The sequence below is a fragment of the Daphnia pulicaria genome, chromosome 8 (genome assembly GCF_021234035.1).
Source record: "Daphnia pulicaria isolate SC F1-1A chromosome 8, SC_F0-13Bv2, whole genome shotgun sequence".
Lineage (NCBI taxonomy): Eukaryota > Metazoa > Arthropoda > Branchiopoda > Diplostraca > Daphniidae > Daphnia > Daphnia pulicaria.
In genome coordinates, this window is record NC_060920.1 from 12,228,700 (window position 1) to 12,242,589 (window position 13,890).

Genomic DNA, 13,890 nt, shown 5'->3' on the forward strand with positions numbered 1-13,890 from the left:
ACACACACACACAAAAAACAAAACAAAAATTTGTTTTTGCCTGTACTGTATGAATAAATAAAAGTAGTTTTGCGGAGAAAAAGAAAAAAAAAATGTAGATATAATATAAGAAATAAAGGACATTTTGATTGCACCGCAGGGGCTGTAGGAGAGAGACGGAAAAAAACCAAGAGCGTGATGACAACTTCCCGAAAGAAAAAGAGAGGAAAAAGAAAGAAAAGTCGTCCGTTGACGGTAATGACGGCGATGAAATAAGATGACAGCAAAGATACAAAGAAGAAGAAAGTATATAGTCTAAGCTCAAGACTTTATATATATACGGACCCCAGCAGTTCATCAACTGCTCTCAAATGATGACAGCGGGACTGCTGCCGGAGCTCTTTGGTCCGGTCTCTACACAAACGGCTGGGAAAGAGAAAAGAAAAAAAGCGGCCGGGAGAAGAAGAAGAAAAAAATGCCTTGCTCATTGCTCATCACATCATCATCATCTTCTTCCCAACCGACAGGAGCCCCACCCCAGAAGAAGAAAAAAAAAAGTTTTATTCTTTTCTTTTCTTTTATTTTTTATTTTTTCGTTTGATTCTTACAGCCGTTATAGAGAGATCCCGAGCGACGATCAATAGCGCAACAGCTGAATCTCTTCTATATCTCTTATGTAGACCGTCTAGCCTCCGGCTGATTTTTATTTTTATTTTTTTCACATGGCGCAATTTCTGTTTCACAAAATAATTTTGGGCTTTTATTTTATTTGACGACGACGACGACGACGACGAAATACATTTCAATGAAATTGAAACGGCGACGGCCGTGGAGCACAGAGAGATCAAAGGGTGGTGGTGGGCTGTGCTGTGCCGTACAGAGGAATGCCGCGTGAGCTCTTATTACGGGTTATTATGATTTCTTCTGATACAGCATATAGACCGGCTTCCCTATTCCGTCTCGATATATTGTTGCATATCAGGTATGTGCCTTTTTTTCAATCAAAGAGTTCTCTCTAGATATTGCACACCCCTCCCTCATCCCGTCTCCTATACGCGCACAAATAGCGAGTCCAATTAGTCGAGAGCCTTTTCAATTTCCTTCACTTTCTTATGATTGGCTCCTTTTTCGAGGAGGCGGCTACCCGCCATCTATGACAAATAAACAATGATGACGCGCACTGATTATATCTACCAGATACATTTCTGGAGGGCGGGCGGGGGGGAGCAGAGAATCGATTGCCTGCGGGATTAAAAAGAAATAAAGAAAAAAAAATAAAAAATTCCAGTTGGGAAAGGAAGAAAAACAAATTGCTGGCGGAATTCCGTTTTCGTTATTTATAAGAGGGAGGCGGTCGTCAACGCTTCCGAGCTGGAGCGGAAAAAAAATTAAAAAAAGAAAAGGGCATGATTTTTTAAATATTTCCCATGTTTTACCGGATGAAAAAAGACAACGACGACATGGATTATATAAAATAGGATCCTCTGCCTCTGTCGTGGAAAAAATATCAAACGGGAGAAGGCGGCCATATTGTACATGGCGCTCCCGCCACACATTTCTACTGATGGCAGCCGGGCCGGGAATTGTTGAGAGACAGGAGGAGGACAGAGTCTGTCGCCCACCCCCCCCACCCCCTTGTTTTATTGCCTACACACACACACACAACGGGTGTGTGTGTGTAGACATGAGGGCGATTTAGGAGCTAGCGGGGCGTTGGCTCTCGGGTGTAGGGACTTCATCAAGTACCCACTTCCGGCTGTATTTACTACATGTAACACCCTGAACCGCAAAACTTCTAACCGACACCATTACGTCATAATCATCTTTTGCAGCGATTGATAATCATTTCTAATATATCCCAGCCACTCACAGAAAATTCAAAGTTATTTTTCACGAGCATTACATATAATATAGGCGTTGGCCTATATTTGCGGAGCGAGTGGTAGTAAGTTTAGGTGGTAGCCCTACAGTACTACTCTAGAAACGGCTCGTGTGCAAACATAATCCCGCCTTCTTCTTTTAGGCGACTCCCGTTTTTTTGATTGCGGGGACCTGTTTGAAAAGGCCAACAGACACAAAAGAGGGGCTGGGGCTGGGGTTGGTGGTGGGTTGGTGGGAGAAGAAATGGGAGCAAATAAGTTAACCGGGCGCGCAAAGAGTTTTCGATGAACGAGGGACGCTCGGGAGCTAGGCCAAAAGTTTATTCCCGGCGGCAGGCAGGCTCCTTTTCTCTCTCTCTCTCTTTCTAGAAAAGGAGGTGGCAAAGAGAGTAGGAGGAGGAGGAGAGGTTGAATGCGGTGACATATATCGATCCGGAATCCGAACAACGCCCTTGGTCGTCATCTGTAGACGATCCGCCCTAGTTGCACCAGCACACAGCACACACACACAACGCAGACAGAGTATTAGAAGACTTGGAACAACAAACGACCGCCACCGCTACCACCGCCAAACGTATAGCAATTAAACATCAAAAGTAACAACACGATAAAAACAGGAGGAAGAAGAAAAAAAAACAAATAGGAAAAAGAAACGAACATCACTGGGGCGGAGGAAAAAATAAACAAGGAGCTCGGCAATATAGTATAACAAATAAGAGAAACGAGATCATTATCATTAGAACCAGACACTGCAAGGCTGCGATTCCCCATTTGATTCGGCCAAGAAAAAAACGCGATGTCTGCTGTATATATATCCCTGGATATTTCCCCCCCCTCTCCACCGTTATGGAGATGATCAAAAATAAAAGCTACCGGAGTCATAATTCATATTTCCCTCCATTTCTTTTTTAAAAAAAAACTAAAAATAAAATAAACCGAGGAAAAAAGAAAAATGTCTGGATTGGTTTCAGCCAACGTACAACAACAACAACAGACGGGGGGAAAAAATGAATGAATATCAAAATCAATAATAAAAAGATGCCGAAGAAGAATATAGCTGTGCCATATATCCCCCCCTCCCTCCTTCGGATCTAGACGCCGTGTTTTGTAATAGACGAGCCCCGTCGACATGATCCAATCTAGACCGTTTCCGTTTTGTTTTTGTTGGTTTTTTCCCCTTTTTTCTTTTTCTTTTTCCAGTTGGGGGCTTGTAATATCCTTTATGGAGCAGAGTCCACTTCCTTGGCATCTTTGGCGAAGAGGGTTTCCTCATCCTACAAAAGCCGAGAGGCAACTTGTCCCCCCCAACGAGAGAGGGAAAATAAATCAGATAACAAAACAAGGAGAAAGTCGTTCTCTCTCTCTCTGTATAGCCTCTCGAAATAAAGAAAAAGAAGAAAAAGTTAGACCAACTTTTAGGTGTAGGTGGTGGTTGCAACATTCAACGGTGGTACGGTGGTGAATATCTTGAAAAAGAACTTGTTCAACTGGCTCCTACTTTATTTCCTTTTTTTTTTTAGCTCCTTTTGTTTCCATTATTGACACTCTGAGGCGACAAGGACGAGAAATAGAATCAAGGGACGGCCAACTTTGATTCGTCGACATTATGCGAGCCGAAATTGAATTGGGCGCCAATTCAGTCGCCCCCACGACCGATCGAGCGCAAACATTTCGACAGTTTCGAGTGTCCTGCACTATTTCTGTGTGTATTTTTCGTTGCACATTGGTAGAAAAAGGCGAGTTCCATTCGAAAGAAAAAACTAACTGGCCTTTTTCAATAGTGGAAAAAACAAATAATAAAAAATAAGGATTTTTTCCTGATTTGACAACGTTGTCGGACACAACGATCCCCCCATCAAGGGGAAAGGAGAAAATTGCAGATGGAAACATCATTTTCTTCTTTCCTTTCTTTTTCTTCTTATTACAAACGGCCCTGCCGTTCGGCCATGCAATCGTGTAGTAAGTAAGCCGGCCGGTAGGTTTCCAGTCCTGTTCCAGGGTCGACCACCCGTAGTGCCGCGTTGGGTTTGGTATTGCCACGGTTGCCCACCGAAGTGTATCTACATTGGCCAGCAGCAGCAGCAGCAGCGGCAGCGGCAGCATCAGTCCCGAAATAAAAGAAGAAGAAAAAAAAAACAAAAAAATAGAGAAAAGAGAAAATGATATAAGTTGCTCGGTAGTGAACAGTTGAGTGTGTTAGAGGGGGCCATTCGCTACGCAGCTGGACACGGAATCCGTCTTTGTGTAAGCACCACTCGTTTTGTTTTCATTTCCCTCCTGTATAACGTTATAGTGCCCAGCCGGGAAAGGGAGGAAAGAAAAAAAAAAAAAAAAACGCCCCAGCCGGACCCAACTGGACGGACGTGTACAGATCTACCGCACGGGTTTTTATAAAACAAAAACAAAAAAACCAAAAAACAATGCGACTCTTGGGGTCGGAGAGGCTCATAAATCGTCCGGCAATAAATCGCCGGAACCGGGCCGAATATATATAAGATAGGAAGGCCGGGAGTTAGGAGCCAGAAGAGATTCAAACAAGATGGGCAGCCATCATCATCTTCTCCCTTAGCTTGACGACTGCCATTTTTTTTTAGGTGGATATTTCCGTTTCCTTTTTATTTTATTTTTTCTGTCCGAGTTAGGAGCTCTCCTTTTCATCCCTTCAACTCGTCAAGACAATCACGAGCTCCTGGCTGGTGATTAAGTGAACGAAATCAAGGAGCCCTCTCTGTCCGTTAACAGATGACAAGGAGCTGAGCAGATTTCCCCCACCCAACAAGAGGGAAGAAAGATGAGATTATTTATTAAGTGACTGTGACACGTCCAGGGGACCAGCAGTTCTCTCGGCTGTCAACGCACTTTGCTCCTTTTTATTTATTGGCATCACACCGCGCCACCAAGACGAGGAGGCTCCTGATAGGAGACTTTTATGAGGGTCCCAAGGAGCCAGGAGCCGAAACAAGTAGGGTGTAGTTGGGTGGAGGGGGGGGGGGGTTGGGTTGTGAAGGGATCGACGTGATAGTTGCTAACGCGATCAATCGAGCGCGTGATCGTGACTCGGGACCCACACACGGACCATTGGACCTGTTGCCAGTTGGCCCTCCCCTCCCCTCCTGTCTCATCTCGTTATCTGGTCTGGAGCAGTCGAACCCCGAAACGAGCAACGAGCACGAAGACAAGATAAATAGAAAAGAAGAAAGAATCAGGAAAAGAAAAAAAGAAAATAAAAAACTCAAAATTGAGTCGGACGATTTTTCTTTTTTCGCACGAAAAAATCCTTGGGTACGGGCAAAGTCTTGCACTTTCTCACGCGGCCACGTTCTGACTCGACAAACAGCCGACACAAGGAGCGCAGCAAGAAGCAGACACTTTTTGATCCGCTTTTGGACCCCAACCCCGGCGTATGATCTATTTACGCAAAGGGATTTGCAGAGAGAAAGAGAGAGAGAGCGAGAGAAAAAGATCCCCTCCTAGATTTCACGATCGTCTGTGTCATCAGGAGCCGACCGGAAAAAAAACAAAAAAACCTTTGGCTAACCGATAACCGTCGGGGAGAGAGTTTTGTAGCTCATCGAAGGGTTTTAAGAGGCTTTTTCAAAAAAGACTTGACGCTATTTTCTCACGCTCCAAATGAAAAGAAAGAAAGAAAGAAAAATAGTCGGGTTTCTAGGAGCTCCTGGCGGAGGAGTCTACAATCCGATCAAGGCGTCGGTAACGAGTATAATCAAGTATGAAAAAGGAAGGAGAAGAAGAAAATAAAAAGAGCTCGGGGGTGGTGGTGTGGCATAGAGAGAGGAAGAAGGAGGACTCGCCCTTTCTCTTTCCATCCAAAAAACCTGACACGCATGAACGGACCACCGGATAAAAGAAGAAGAGTCTCCCGCTCCTATGGCTACTTCCTCCACGCTCTATGCGCTCTACTTCAAGCCTCGACACACACACTCCTCATTTCTTTTTTTTTTTTTTTTTTCATATTTCACACGCAAGGAGCACGTCGGCCAATACAAGAAGGGAAAAAGAGAGAAGAGGCTCCTTCCAGGAGCCCAAAGAAGAAAAAAAAAAGGATATAGAAATGAGAGGGAACCGACTGGATGAAATCGATCGCTTCTTGCTCCTGGCTGAGCCGAGTTTGACTCCTGGACGGTCTAAGGTCATGCCATCGGCCGCAGCCCAGGCCCCAAAGTCTCTCTCTCTCTCCCGTTGATGACTTGATCACTAAATAGTCACCCGGAACCGGACCCTGCCACTCACGAAAACTTGCGTGAGTCCTCGACGTCTGCGATTCGTACGTAAATTTCCTCGACGATCGATAACGAATCGAACGGTTGTTTCAACTAACCAACCGAATAAACCAACCAATGGTGGGAAGAAGGGGTCAATTCATTTGCCCAACATAGAGAAAAAGGCGGCGAATTGAATGTGTTTTTCTTAAGATATAATTTATATTTTGTCCGTCATGTCATCACGATAGAGCAGCCGCATGTGTTATCAAATATAGGTAGATATAATGATGTTAAGAGACGAATGTGAAATCAGTGGCCAAAGCAATGAACAAATCAAATCAACAACGATAGCACCGCAACGCGTATATGAAACAAATCACCAGCAACCCGAGCAACCCCAAAAAACAATCATCTCATCAAATATTATTATTTTTCATTTGTTTTTCTCTGTCTTGAAACAATTTTCAAAAAAGCCAACAACAAACAGACGACGGCATCGACATTCATCTTCTCCCCTCGTTCGTCCGATGAAATCACGAAATAAACCAAACAGCGCCATCTTTGTGTGCGGTTTCGTGATTCTCCGGTGGATAAATAAATAAATAAATAAAAAGGGAAATGATTTGTTGCTGTTCAAATGTCGAATCCCCACCCCCCAAAAAAGAAACAACAACAACAACAACAACCGAGCCTCCCGAAATATATACACGGGCCAATTCACTCACACATAAACAGCGCGCGCGCACACACACACACACGCACAAACACGAGAAAAACGCTTGATCGTCTCTGTTGTATGCGGACGAGTTCAAAGTTGTTGTTGCTGTTGTTGTTGGGTCCGAAATAAAAAGAAATCCCAGGCCGGTTTAAGTTTAGAAATGTTTGGTTTTTTTCTTCTTCTCCTTTCTTGTCCGGCCTGGACAGTTGTAGAGAAACCCCGGACACGGAACAATTGGTATGGTAGTAACTTTGCAGCAAAGTGGTAATAAAAGCTCTGACGACGACAACAACAACAGCAACAGCAACAACAACAACAACGGTACTGTTTGTTTTCGGTTGGCGAGGAGGACTAACGAGTCCCGAAACAAAGAAACAAACAGACACTGGACTGTGGAGACTTTGACTGACACACAAAAAAAACAGGCCCTTCAAAGAAGAGGTTGTTGTTGTTGTTGTTGCAATCACCTCCACCGCCGACGCCACCCGGCGTCACACAACATTCGTTTCTTCTTCTTTTCTATCCTTTCGACAAGGAAAAACTTGAAACAAGAATAAAATTATTGGACAAAAGAATCCCTCAGACTGGGCTGGGCGTGCCCAGCTGTTGGCAACTGTCGCTGGGACTGGGTTTTGAGGGGGGGTCACGTCTCTTCTGGACTATCAAGGGGCAACGCGGCGTAGTGATGAGGCTGGACCGAATGTGGCAGCAGGGCGGAGCTAATACAGGCAATAACAGGCCCCGACAGCTCGCCGGATGCCTGCGGTATCGCCGATGACGACGACGGTGACTGGCCGGCACTACTACTCGTTCCGCCATCATCGACGGTCGCTTTCCGCCTCAGCGGTGGCTGGCCGTGCTGCTGGAAATCGGAGCGATGCAACTGCAGCTGCAGACCCTGTTTCCTCCTGACGGAGACGACGATGGCAGGATCGGGCGACGGTCCGGCGACGGCCCCGTACTCGTCGCTGATTGCCGGAAACTGAGCGGCGGCGGCGGCCGCCTCGAATCCGCGAGTGGACGAGGCGGAGCTGGGCGAGCTGGAGGTGGGCGAATAGGCCACAGACGTCGAGGAAGTGACGCGATCCTGGCGGAAAGAATTGAGCCACGATTGCTTGCGGCTTTCCAGCCGGCGCTTGGACTCGATGATGCGACGGGCCTGCTCCTCGGCTAAGGCGGCGGCCGAAATGAGTCCGGCGGCCCTGGCCGTCAATTGACTGCGCCGCTGGCAGCGTAGCCTCAGGGACACGTAGACGCTGAGGACGAGGCAGAGGAGGAGCGGAGCGAAGCCGATGGCCAGGTGACAGGCGGCCTGGAAGCGATCGACGTGGACGACGGCCACGCTGGGATCGGTCATCGAGACGTAGCAGGGGAATGTGCGCTCGAACGCGTCCGTCCGCGAATAGTCGCGGAAAAACTGGTCGCAGTCGACATCCGGCGGATAGCCGCAGCCAACCACGTTGGGATAAAGGCGGGCCGGCTGCTGGATGGCCATCAACGGGTAAGGCTCTAGCGATGCTGAGGACGAGGAGGAGGAGGAGAAGGAGACGAAAGGATCGGGCAGGAGCCGCTCGGCGGCCAGCGCCGGATCGGCCAGTAGGTAGGAGACGTTGACGTGCCAGCACTTGTAGATGTCGACGGTGCAGCCCTGCTGGCACGACGTCCACGTGCAGTTGGACGTCCCGTTGAGGGCGGCGCTGTGGACGGTAAGGCACGCGGCCGGCTCCAGGTCCAGCACAAAAGTCAAGACGCTGGGGTCGATGATGAGCGGCAGGAGCGTCATGAAGACGATGAAACTGGTGCCGGCCAGCAAACTGCAGCAGCCCACCTCGTGCGAGGCCAGGTAGCGCTGAACAGCTGATCCGCACTTCATCGAGTCCGCCGATCGACGACGCCTCCGCCTCCGCGGACGACACCGACACCAACGTCGACGTCGCCGTCGTCGCCGATCATCAATCCACTCGGACCGATCGCCACTCTGTCGCTACTACTCATTCAGGCCGCCAACAATTCCAATCCGCTTTCGATCCAGCGGAGGGCAAAAAGGACAGAAACCAAAAAGAAACCCACCAATGGAATCCAGCGCGTCAATTCCGGGCGGATCCAAGTCGAAACTTTTTTTAAACGGCAGTGTCCATGTCTGACTGGATTATTTCATTCGCAATTTTCACTGGCGCGGCGGCAGCTGACAGGGCCGGAAATGAGAGCCGGAAGAAGATGGGGAGAACAAAAAGGACGGAACGGAACGGAATGTCTCCAAACGTAACAGATGGCCAGCGCCAAGGGGAGGAGAGAAAGAAACCAAAAAAAAGACGGAAAAATAACAAGTGAAGATGTGAGGCGGATCAGACACCATCCGATCCAGCTCGTAGCGGCTCACTGACTGACTTGACTGACTGATCGTCGTGTGGTGTCACACTCCTGAAACGGGACCCCCCCCCCTACTCTCCTCCCTTTCTCTCTCCTCTTTGCTCCTTGCCGGGCCCCTGTGTGTGTTTGTCGTTCCTACCTCCTCCTCCTCCCCCCTCTGACGACTTGAGGTAGGCGATTGCCAACGTGGCTCCACCCGCCCCACACACACCCACACACACTCCGGCGCATACACCAACTCACTCTCTCTCTCTCTCCCAATGTTGTCGAGGCGATTTTTATTGAACCGACGCCGACGGACAGAAAAGGCGGTGGCGGACGGACGGGTGCGGTCGGAGAGAGAGGCGGCCTCCCTCCGAAAACGAGAGAGGAAAAAAAAAAATGAAAAAAATAAAAATCCGGAAGGAAATACAAAAAAAAAATGAAAAGCGGAAATGGAAGGGGGGGGGGTGGAAAAAGTAAAAAAAAAATAAATAAATAAAAAGGGAAGAACCAACAGGAGCAATCAAAGGCTTCAGTGCTCCTTGTTCAACCGGGACCGTGTTCAGAAAAACTCTGGTTCAAAAATCGCTCCGGATGGGGTGCCAGGACTTTTTATGGCGTAAACAAAAAAAAAAAAAAAAAAATGAAATAAAATCAAAAGGCGGGAAATACGAAAAACTTGAAAGAAATCGAGGAATGTCCTGAACCATTTTTCTTGAATGGAGAAAAAGAAAAATAAAGAGAAAAGACAAAAAAAGGATCCTGCCTTTTCTTTTTGTAGGCAGTGTCGACCATTGATCATCATTCCACCGAGAATATATATAAGGACGTCCACACACACACATTCTGTCGGAGCGCAGGAAGTGGGGCGTATCACACAAGCGCAATGGCAAACGAACAAAACCCCGGCCCAAAAAAGAAGAAGAGAAATAAGAGAATGGAGTGCTGATAACTTACCCTCTATCGTAAAGGTTGCAGTAAGGGAGGCTGAGTCGGCGTAGAAAGAGCCAGACCTGTTGGTAGGACCAGTCCAGAATGGGGCTCACCCTCATCACGCTCGGCCAGCCGTCGTCCGTCATCTAAAGATAACACAAAACCCGCCGAAAAAAGGAACAAGAATAAGAAAAATAAAGCAAATGAGAAAACAATAGGCAATCGCTACGGTCGGAATGAAAGAATAATACGGATTAGGAAAGCAATAAAGATTAGAGAAGGCTGCTGCCGGAAGGAAAGGGAGGAACAAGCGGCGGCGGCCCTTATGGTTGACCGGATAAAAAAAAAGAAAAAGAAAAACAACAACAAAATTCACATCATTCGTTCATAAGTTCGTTACTTGTATATGCGGGGAGGGGATAAGGAACAGGAGTAGGAGTGGCTTCAAGCCATCAAAAAAACCATCAATCCTCATCCTTTTTGAAATAAAAAAGAAAAAAGTGAAACATCCGAATCACTCTCAAAGGCGTCCGCAATTCAATATGCCGCCAGATTCCAATCTTTTTCAATCAAAAATTCACAAACAAAAAAGAATCGAATCGGAATGATAAAATAAAAAACTGGATAAAGAAGAAGAAGGACAACAAATAAAATAAAGAGGCGGCGCTCCCGGGATGCGATAGTCACCTGAAAGGCCTGCAGATTGGCTGCGTGAGGATCGCTGCGTCTGGTTCCCATGAGGATGGCCTTGATTTCGGGATGCTCATCCAAGGCGATTTTCAATCCGGATCGCACCGGTCCCGCCACGGTCCACAATTCCAAATCGTACCTAAACAACGCAAATGGCCAACTATTAAAATGACCAACTCCCCCCAACCAAAGAGAGAAAAAGAATCTTTCACGATTAGACCAGCAAGAAAATAAAAGGGGAGGGGGAGAGATGGACGGACAGAAACTGTGTGTGTGTGTGTTCAAAAGCTACGGATCGATTGGACCAAGACACAAGCGAAATCCGATCGATAATTGAAACGCAGCAGTAGATGGGTGTACACTACATACATAGTAGCCCAGAGGAGATGAGGAGGGGGGATTGAAGAGGAGAGGGTGGTGAGGGGGGTTCCTGGCGAAGTGGATTGGATCAATTAGAGTAAGAGACTGACAGGACGGAGGATATAGAAGAGAGTGAATGCGAATGACGCCGCCAACAACAGCACACGAATGGGGAGGGGGGTAGAAAGAAAAGAAAAAAGGGGAGGAAAATGGCCAGGATATCCTGATGGGAGTAGAGAGAGAGACACACACACAGAGTAGTGATGGTATTACATAAGTAGACGGTGGCCAACACACAAAAAAGAAGAAGAAGAAGTAGAGAAAAGTTGCCTTTGTCGCGTGTCCTCGATAAACTGTTCCATCTCAGGGAATGGGTCCTGTCCGCGGATGTAAAGAGCTCGCAACTTCAACGGCTGGCCCGAAACAAAGGAGGAGGAGGATCGACGGCGAGCAGCGGCCGTCATCCACGCCGCGTGGATGAGGTGCAGCAGAGCGCTGCAGTCCTTGCCGCCGTTGAACGAAACGCACACCTCCGACGGATCGTAACGAGACAGGCACTCCTCAATCACCTGTCCCGTTCCAGGAAAAAAAGGAAAAAAAAAATCCCACATTAATTTCATGTTCAAGTAATTATCAAAATGAACCAGAACAACCCCCAGGATATTCCCCCCCCCCTTAAAATAAAAAAGGAATGCTGACGTCCGTCTACACAAGCACACGCGAACGTATTTTACATAAAATGGGGAAACTCGATGGACAGTTCGTTGCGTGTTTACATCGAATATCGATTGGGTTGAGTAACATGCACACACACAAACGAGTCGCTTTTTTTTCTGTTCCGGTCGGGGTGGGGTGGGAGGAGCTTTTGACCTAATGCGAAACAAAACAAACAAACAAACACAGAAATGTCAGAGTAGAGGGCAATGCCGGCCGCATGGAAAGTCCTTAGGCCATGCTCCTTTATCGAGCGACAGTGGTGTGGCAAAGGAAGGAGAGCATCTACTTTGTTCCAACTCCTCCCGACACACACACACACACACGTAAAAATAAATAAAATGGAATGAAATGTAGGAACTAAAAATGTCTTTTAAAAAAGAGAAAAACGATTGCCAGTAACAATAAAGAATTATTAAACAAAAAATAAAAGGCGCCACAATGTCCGGGAAAAAAGTGGCGGCGCGTGCGTGGCCCCCGTCCGGATCGCCTTTTTGGCAAATGATCGCTGTGGGACTGACGTTCCATCTTATTACCGGTGGGTTCGGCACAAACAAAAAGGAAGGGAAGGCCAACTCCTATGGCTGCCTGATTACATTAAAACAAGAAAAAGGACTTTGTCGTCACCTGATAGGCGTTAGATATGGGAGTGTGGAGCTCCCGGTGATGGGCTCCCTGGCCGTCGATGATATCTTGTATGACTTCCGGTGCCCGCTCAATGGCCTGGGGATCGTAAGGGACGATGCAATCGGCTGGAAGCTCGGCCGACAGATGCTGGTGAGCGGCGTCCAGCTTGGCAGGATCGGTCGATTCCATCGTCAACTTGGTGCGGTAGTAGCTGTGACCTATGACCGGGTAGGAACCGAACGAGACGTGAGAGGCGAATTCTTTGACGGCGGCGTTCAAAATCGGCGCCAAACCGACTTCGTCCGCCTGCAGGTAAATCTCGCGAGAGAGAAAGACGCAGTCGGGATTGCGGGCCAGCGTTTCCAAGTGCCGGCAGCACCTCTTCAGGTATTGCGGAATGCCCGGCATGACGTACACGTTGTCCACCTGGATCATGGGGAACACGGACAGACCTTTGCTGTGGTGCAATCGACTAGAGGCTGGGACTAGAGCCATCTTCAGAGCCGGATTGAAACTGCTGGTCTCCACATCACAGGGAAACGTGGGAGGGTTGAGGGGATCATAATCTAATGGAGCGGGGATCTTGAAATGGGATTGGATGAGCTCAACCAGCTCGGGCAGGAGGATCAGCCTCTGCTGCAGACCATGAGCGATTGCCTGGTAGGTGATGTCATCATGGGTTGGACCGATCCCCCCAGCTGTGACCACATGGGTGAACTTCTTGGAGAAGAGGGCCACTTCTTCAGCGATGACATCCACTTGATCTGGAATGACGGATATTTTGCAGACATCCACCCCCAATGCGTAGAGCTTCTGAGCAACGTAATGAGAATTGGTATCTGCCACCTTCCCTTTAGTGATTTCATCCCCGATGATGATGATGCCAGCAGTGCACTTGGAAGACATTGACCTGCTCACGTAACGGGAGGAGTACTGAAGCCCCAAGCGATTTTTCCAAGCTAGACTATCTACCCTACTCAGAATTCTTAGCATAACCGCGTTAAAAAAGTTAATTCTTTTCAGAACGAGTCGGAAATTTTTACGTAGTTCTTCAAAGGGTGACTTAAATATATGATTTATACACACCCAGCCAAAGTTCAGGGCAAAGAAATGGCAAAAACAGTCAGATAAAAGAGGCGATATTTATATAAGATTGGCTCACCTGCGAAACACGCCGAAAAGTTCGTCTGCTGTTTTGCTTATCGTCACGGCACGCGCTCTAGCGAGCGAAAATGCAACAAGACGAGACAAAATCCGAGAACAACAAGTTCGTGATAGGAATTTGGACCTTGCTGCTGTTGATGAAATCCGATCAAATCATCGAAAATGGGGTCACACTCTTATTTTCTTCAAAATAATTTCTGATTGAAAAGCGAAAAAATATTTTAAATAGTTTAGTGATGTACATATCCGT

At 47.4% G+C, this 13,890-nt stretch overlaps 2 protein-coding genes across 2 annotated transcripts; both read right to left on the reverse strand.

The window, feature by feature from the left end:
* Nucleotides 1–3,544: 3,544 nt before the first annotated feature.
* Nucleotides 3,545–13,632, reverse strand: LOC124311098 (FAD synthase-like). Its single transcript, XM_046775402.1, has 5 exons — nucleotides 12,477–13,632; nucleotides 11,466–11,704; nucleotides 10,773–10,914; nucleotides 10,110–10,231; nucleotides 3,545–3,919 (listed from the first exon to the last, which is right to left on the reverse strand). The coding sequence occupies exons 1-5, from the start codon at nucleotides 13,467–13,469 to the stop codon at nucleotides 3,781–3,783; spliced, it is 1,635 nt and encodes a 544-aa protein (XP_046631358.1). The 5' UTR covers nucleotides 13,470–13,632; the 3' UTR covers nucleotides 3,545–3,780.
* LOC124311215 lies at nucleotides 7,321–9,315 on the reverse strand. Its single transcript, XM_046775611.1, has 2 exons — nucleotides 9,310–9,315; nucleotides 7,321–8,701 (listed from the first exon to the last, which is right to left on the reverse strand). Exon 2 carries the CDS (start codon nucleotides 8,671–8,673, stop codon nucleotides 7,444–7,446), a length of 1,230 nt encoding a protein of 409 aa, XP_046631567.1. The 5' UTR covers nucleotides 8,674–8,701; nucleotides 9,310–9,315; the 3' UTR covers nucleotides 7,321–7,443.
* Nucleotides 13,633–13,890: the final 258 nt, after the last annotated feature.

Bases quoted from the DNA above. Each gene is read 5' to 3' on its own strand.
- LOC124311215 (XM_046775611.1), bottom strand. From the start codon at position 8,673: ATGAAGTGCGGATCAGCTGTTCAGCGCTACCTGGCCTCGCACGAGGTG.
- LOC124311098 (XM_046775402.1), bottom strand. From the start codon at position 13,469: ATGCTAAGAATTCTGAGTAGGGTAGATAGTCTAGCTTGGAAAAATCGC. The intron at 10,915-11,465 runs GCAACTTTTCTC...TGCGTTGTTTAG, and splicing joins ATCGAGGACACGCGACAAAG to GTACGATTTGGAATTGTGGA. The intron at 10,232-10,772 runs GTGACTATCGCA...TGTTATCTTTAG, and splicing joins CCAATCTGCAGGCCTTTCAG to ATGACGGACGACGGCTGGCC.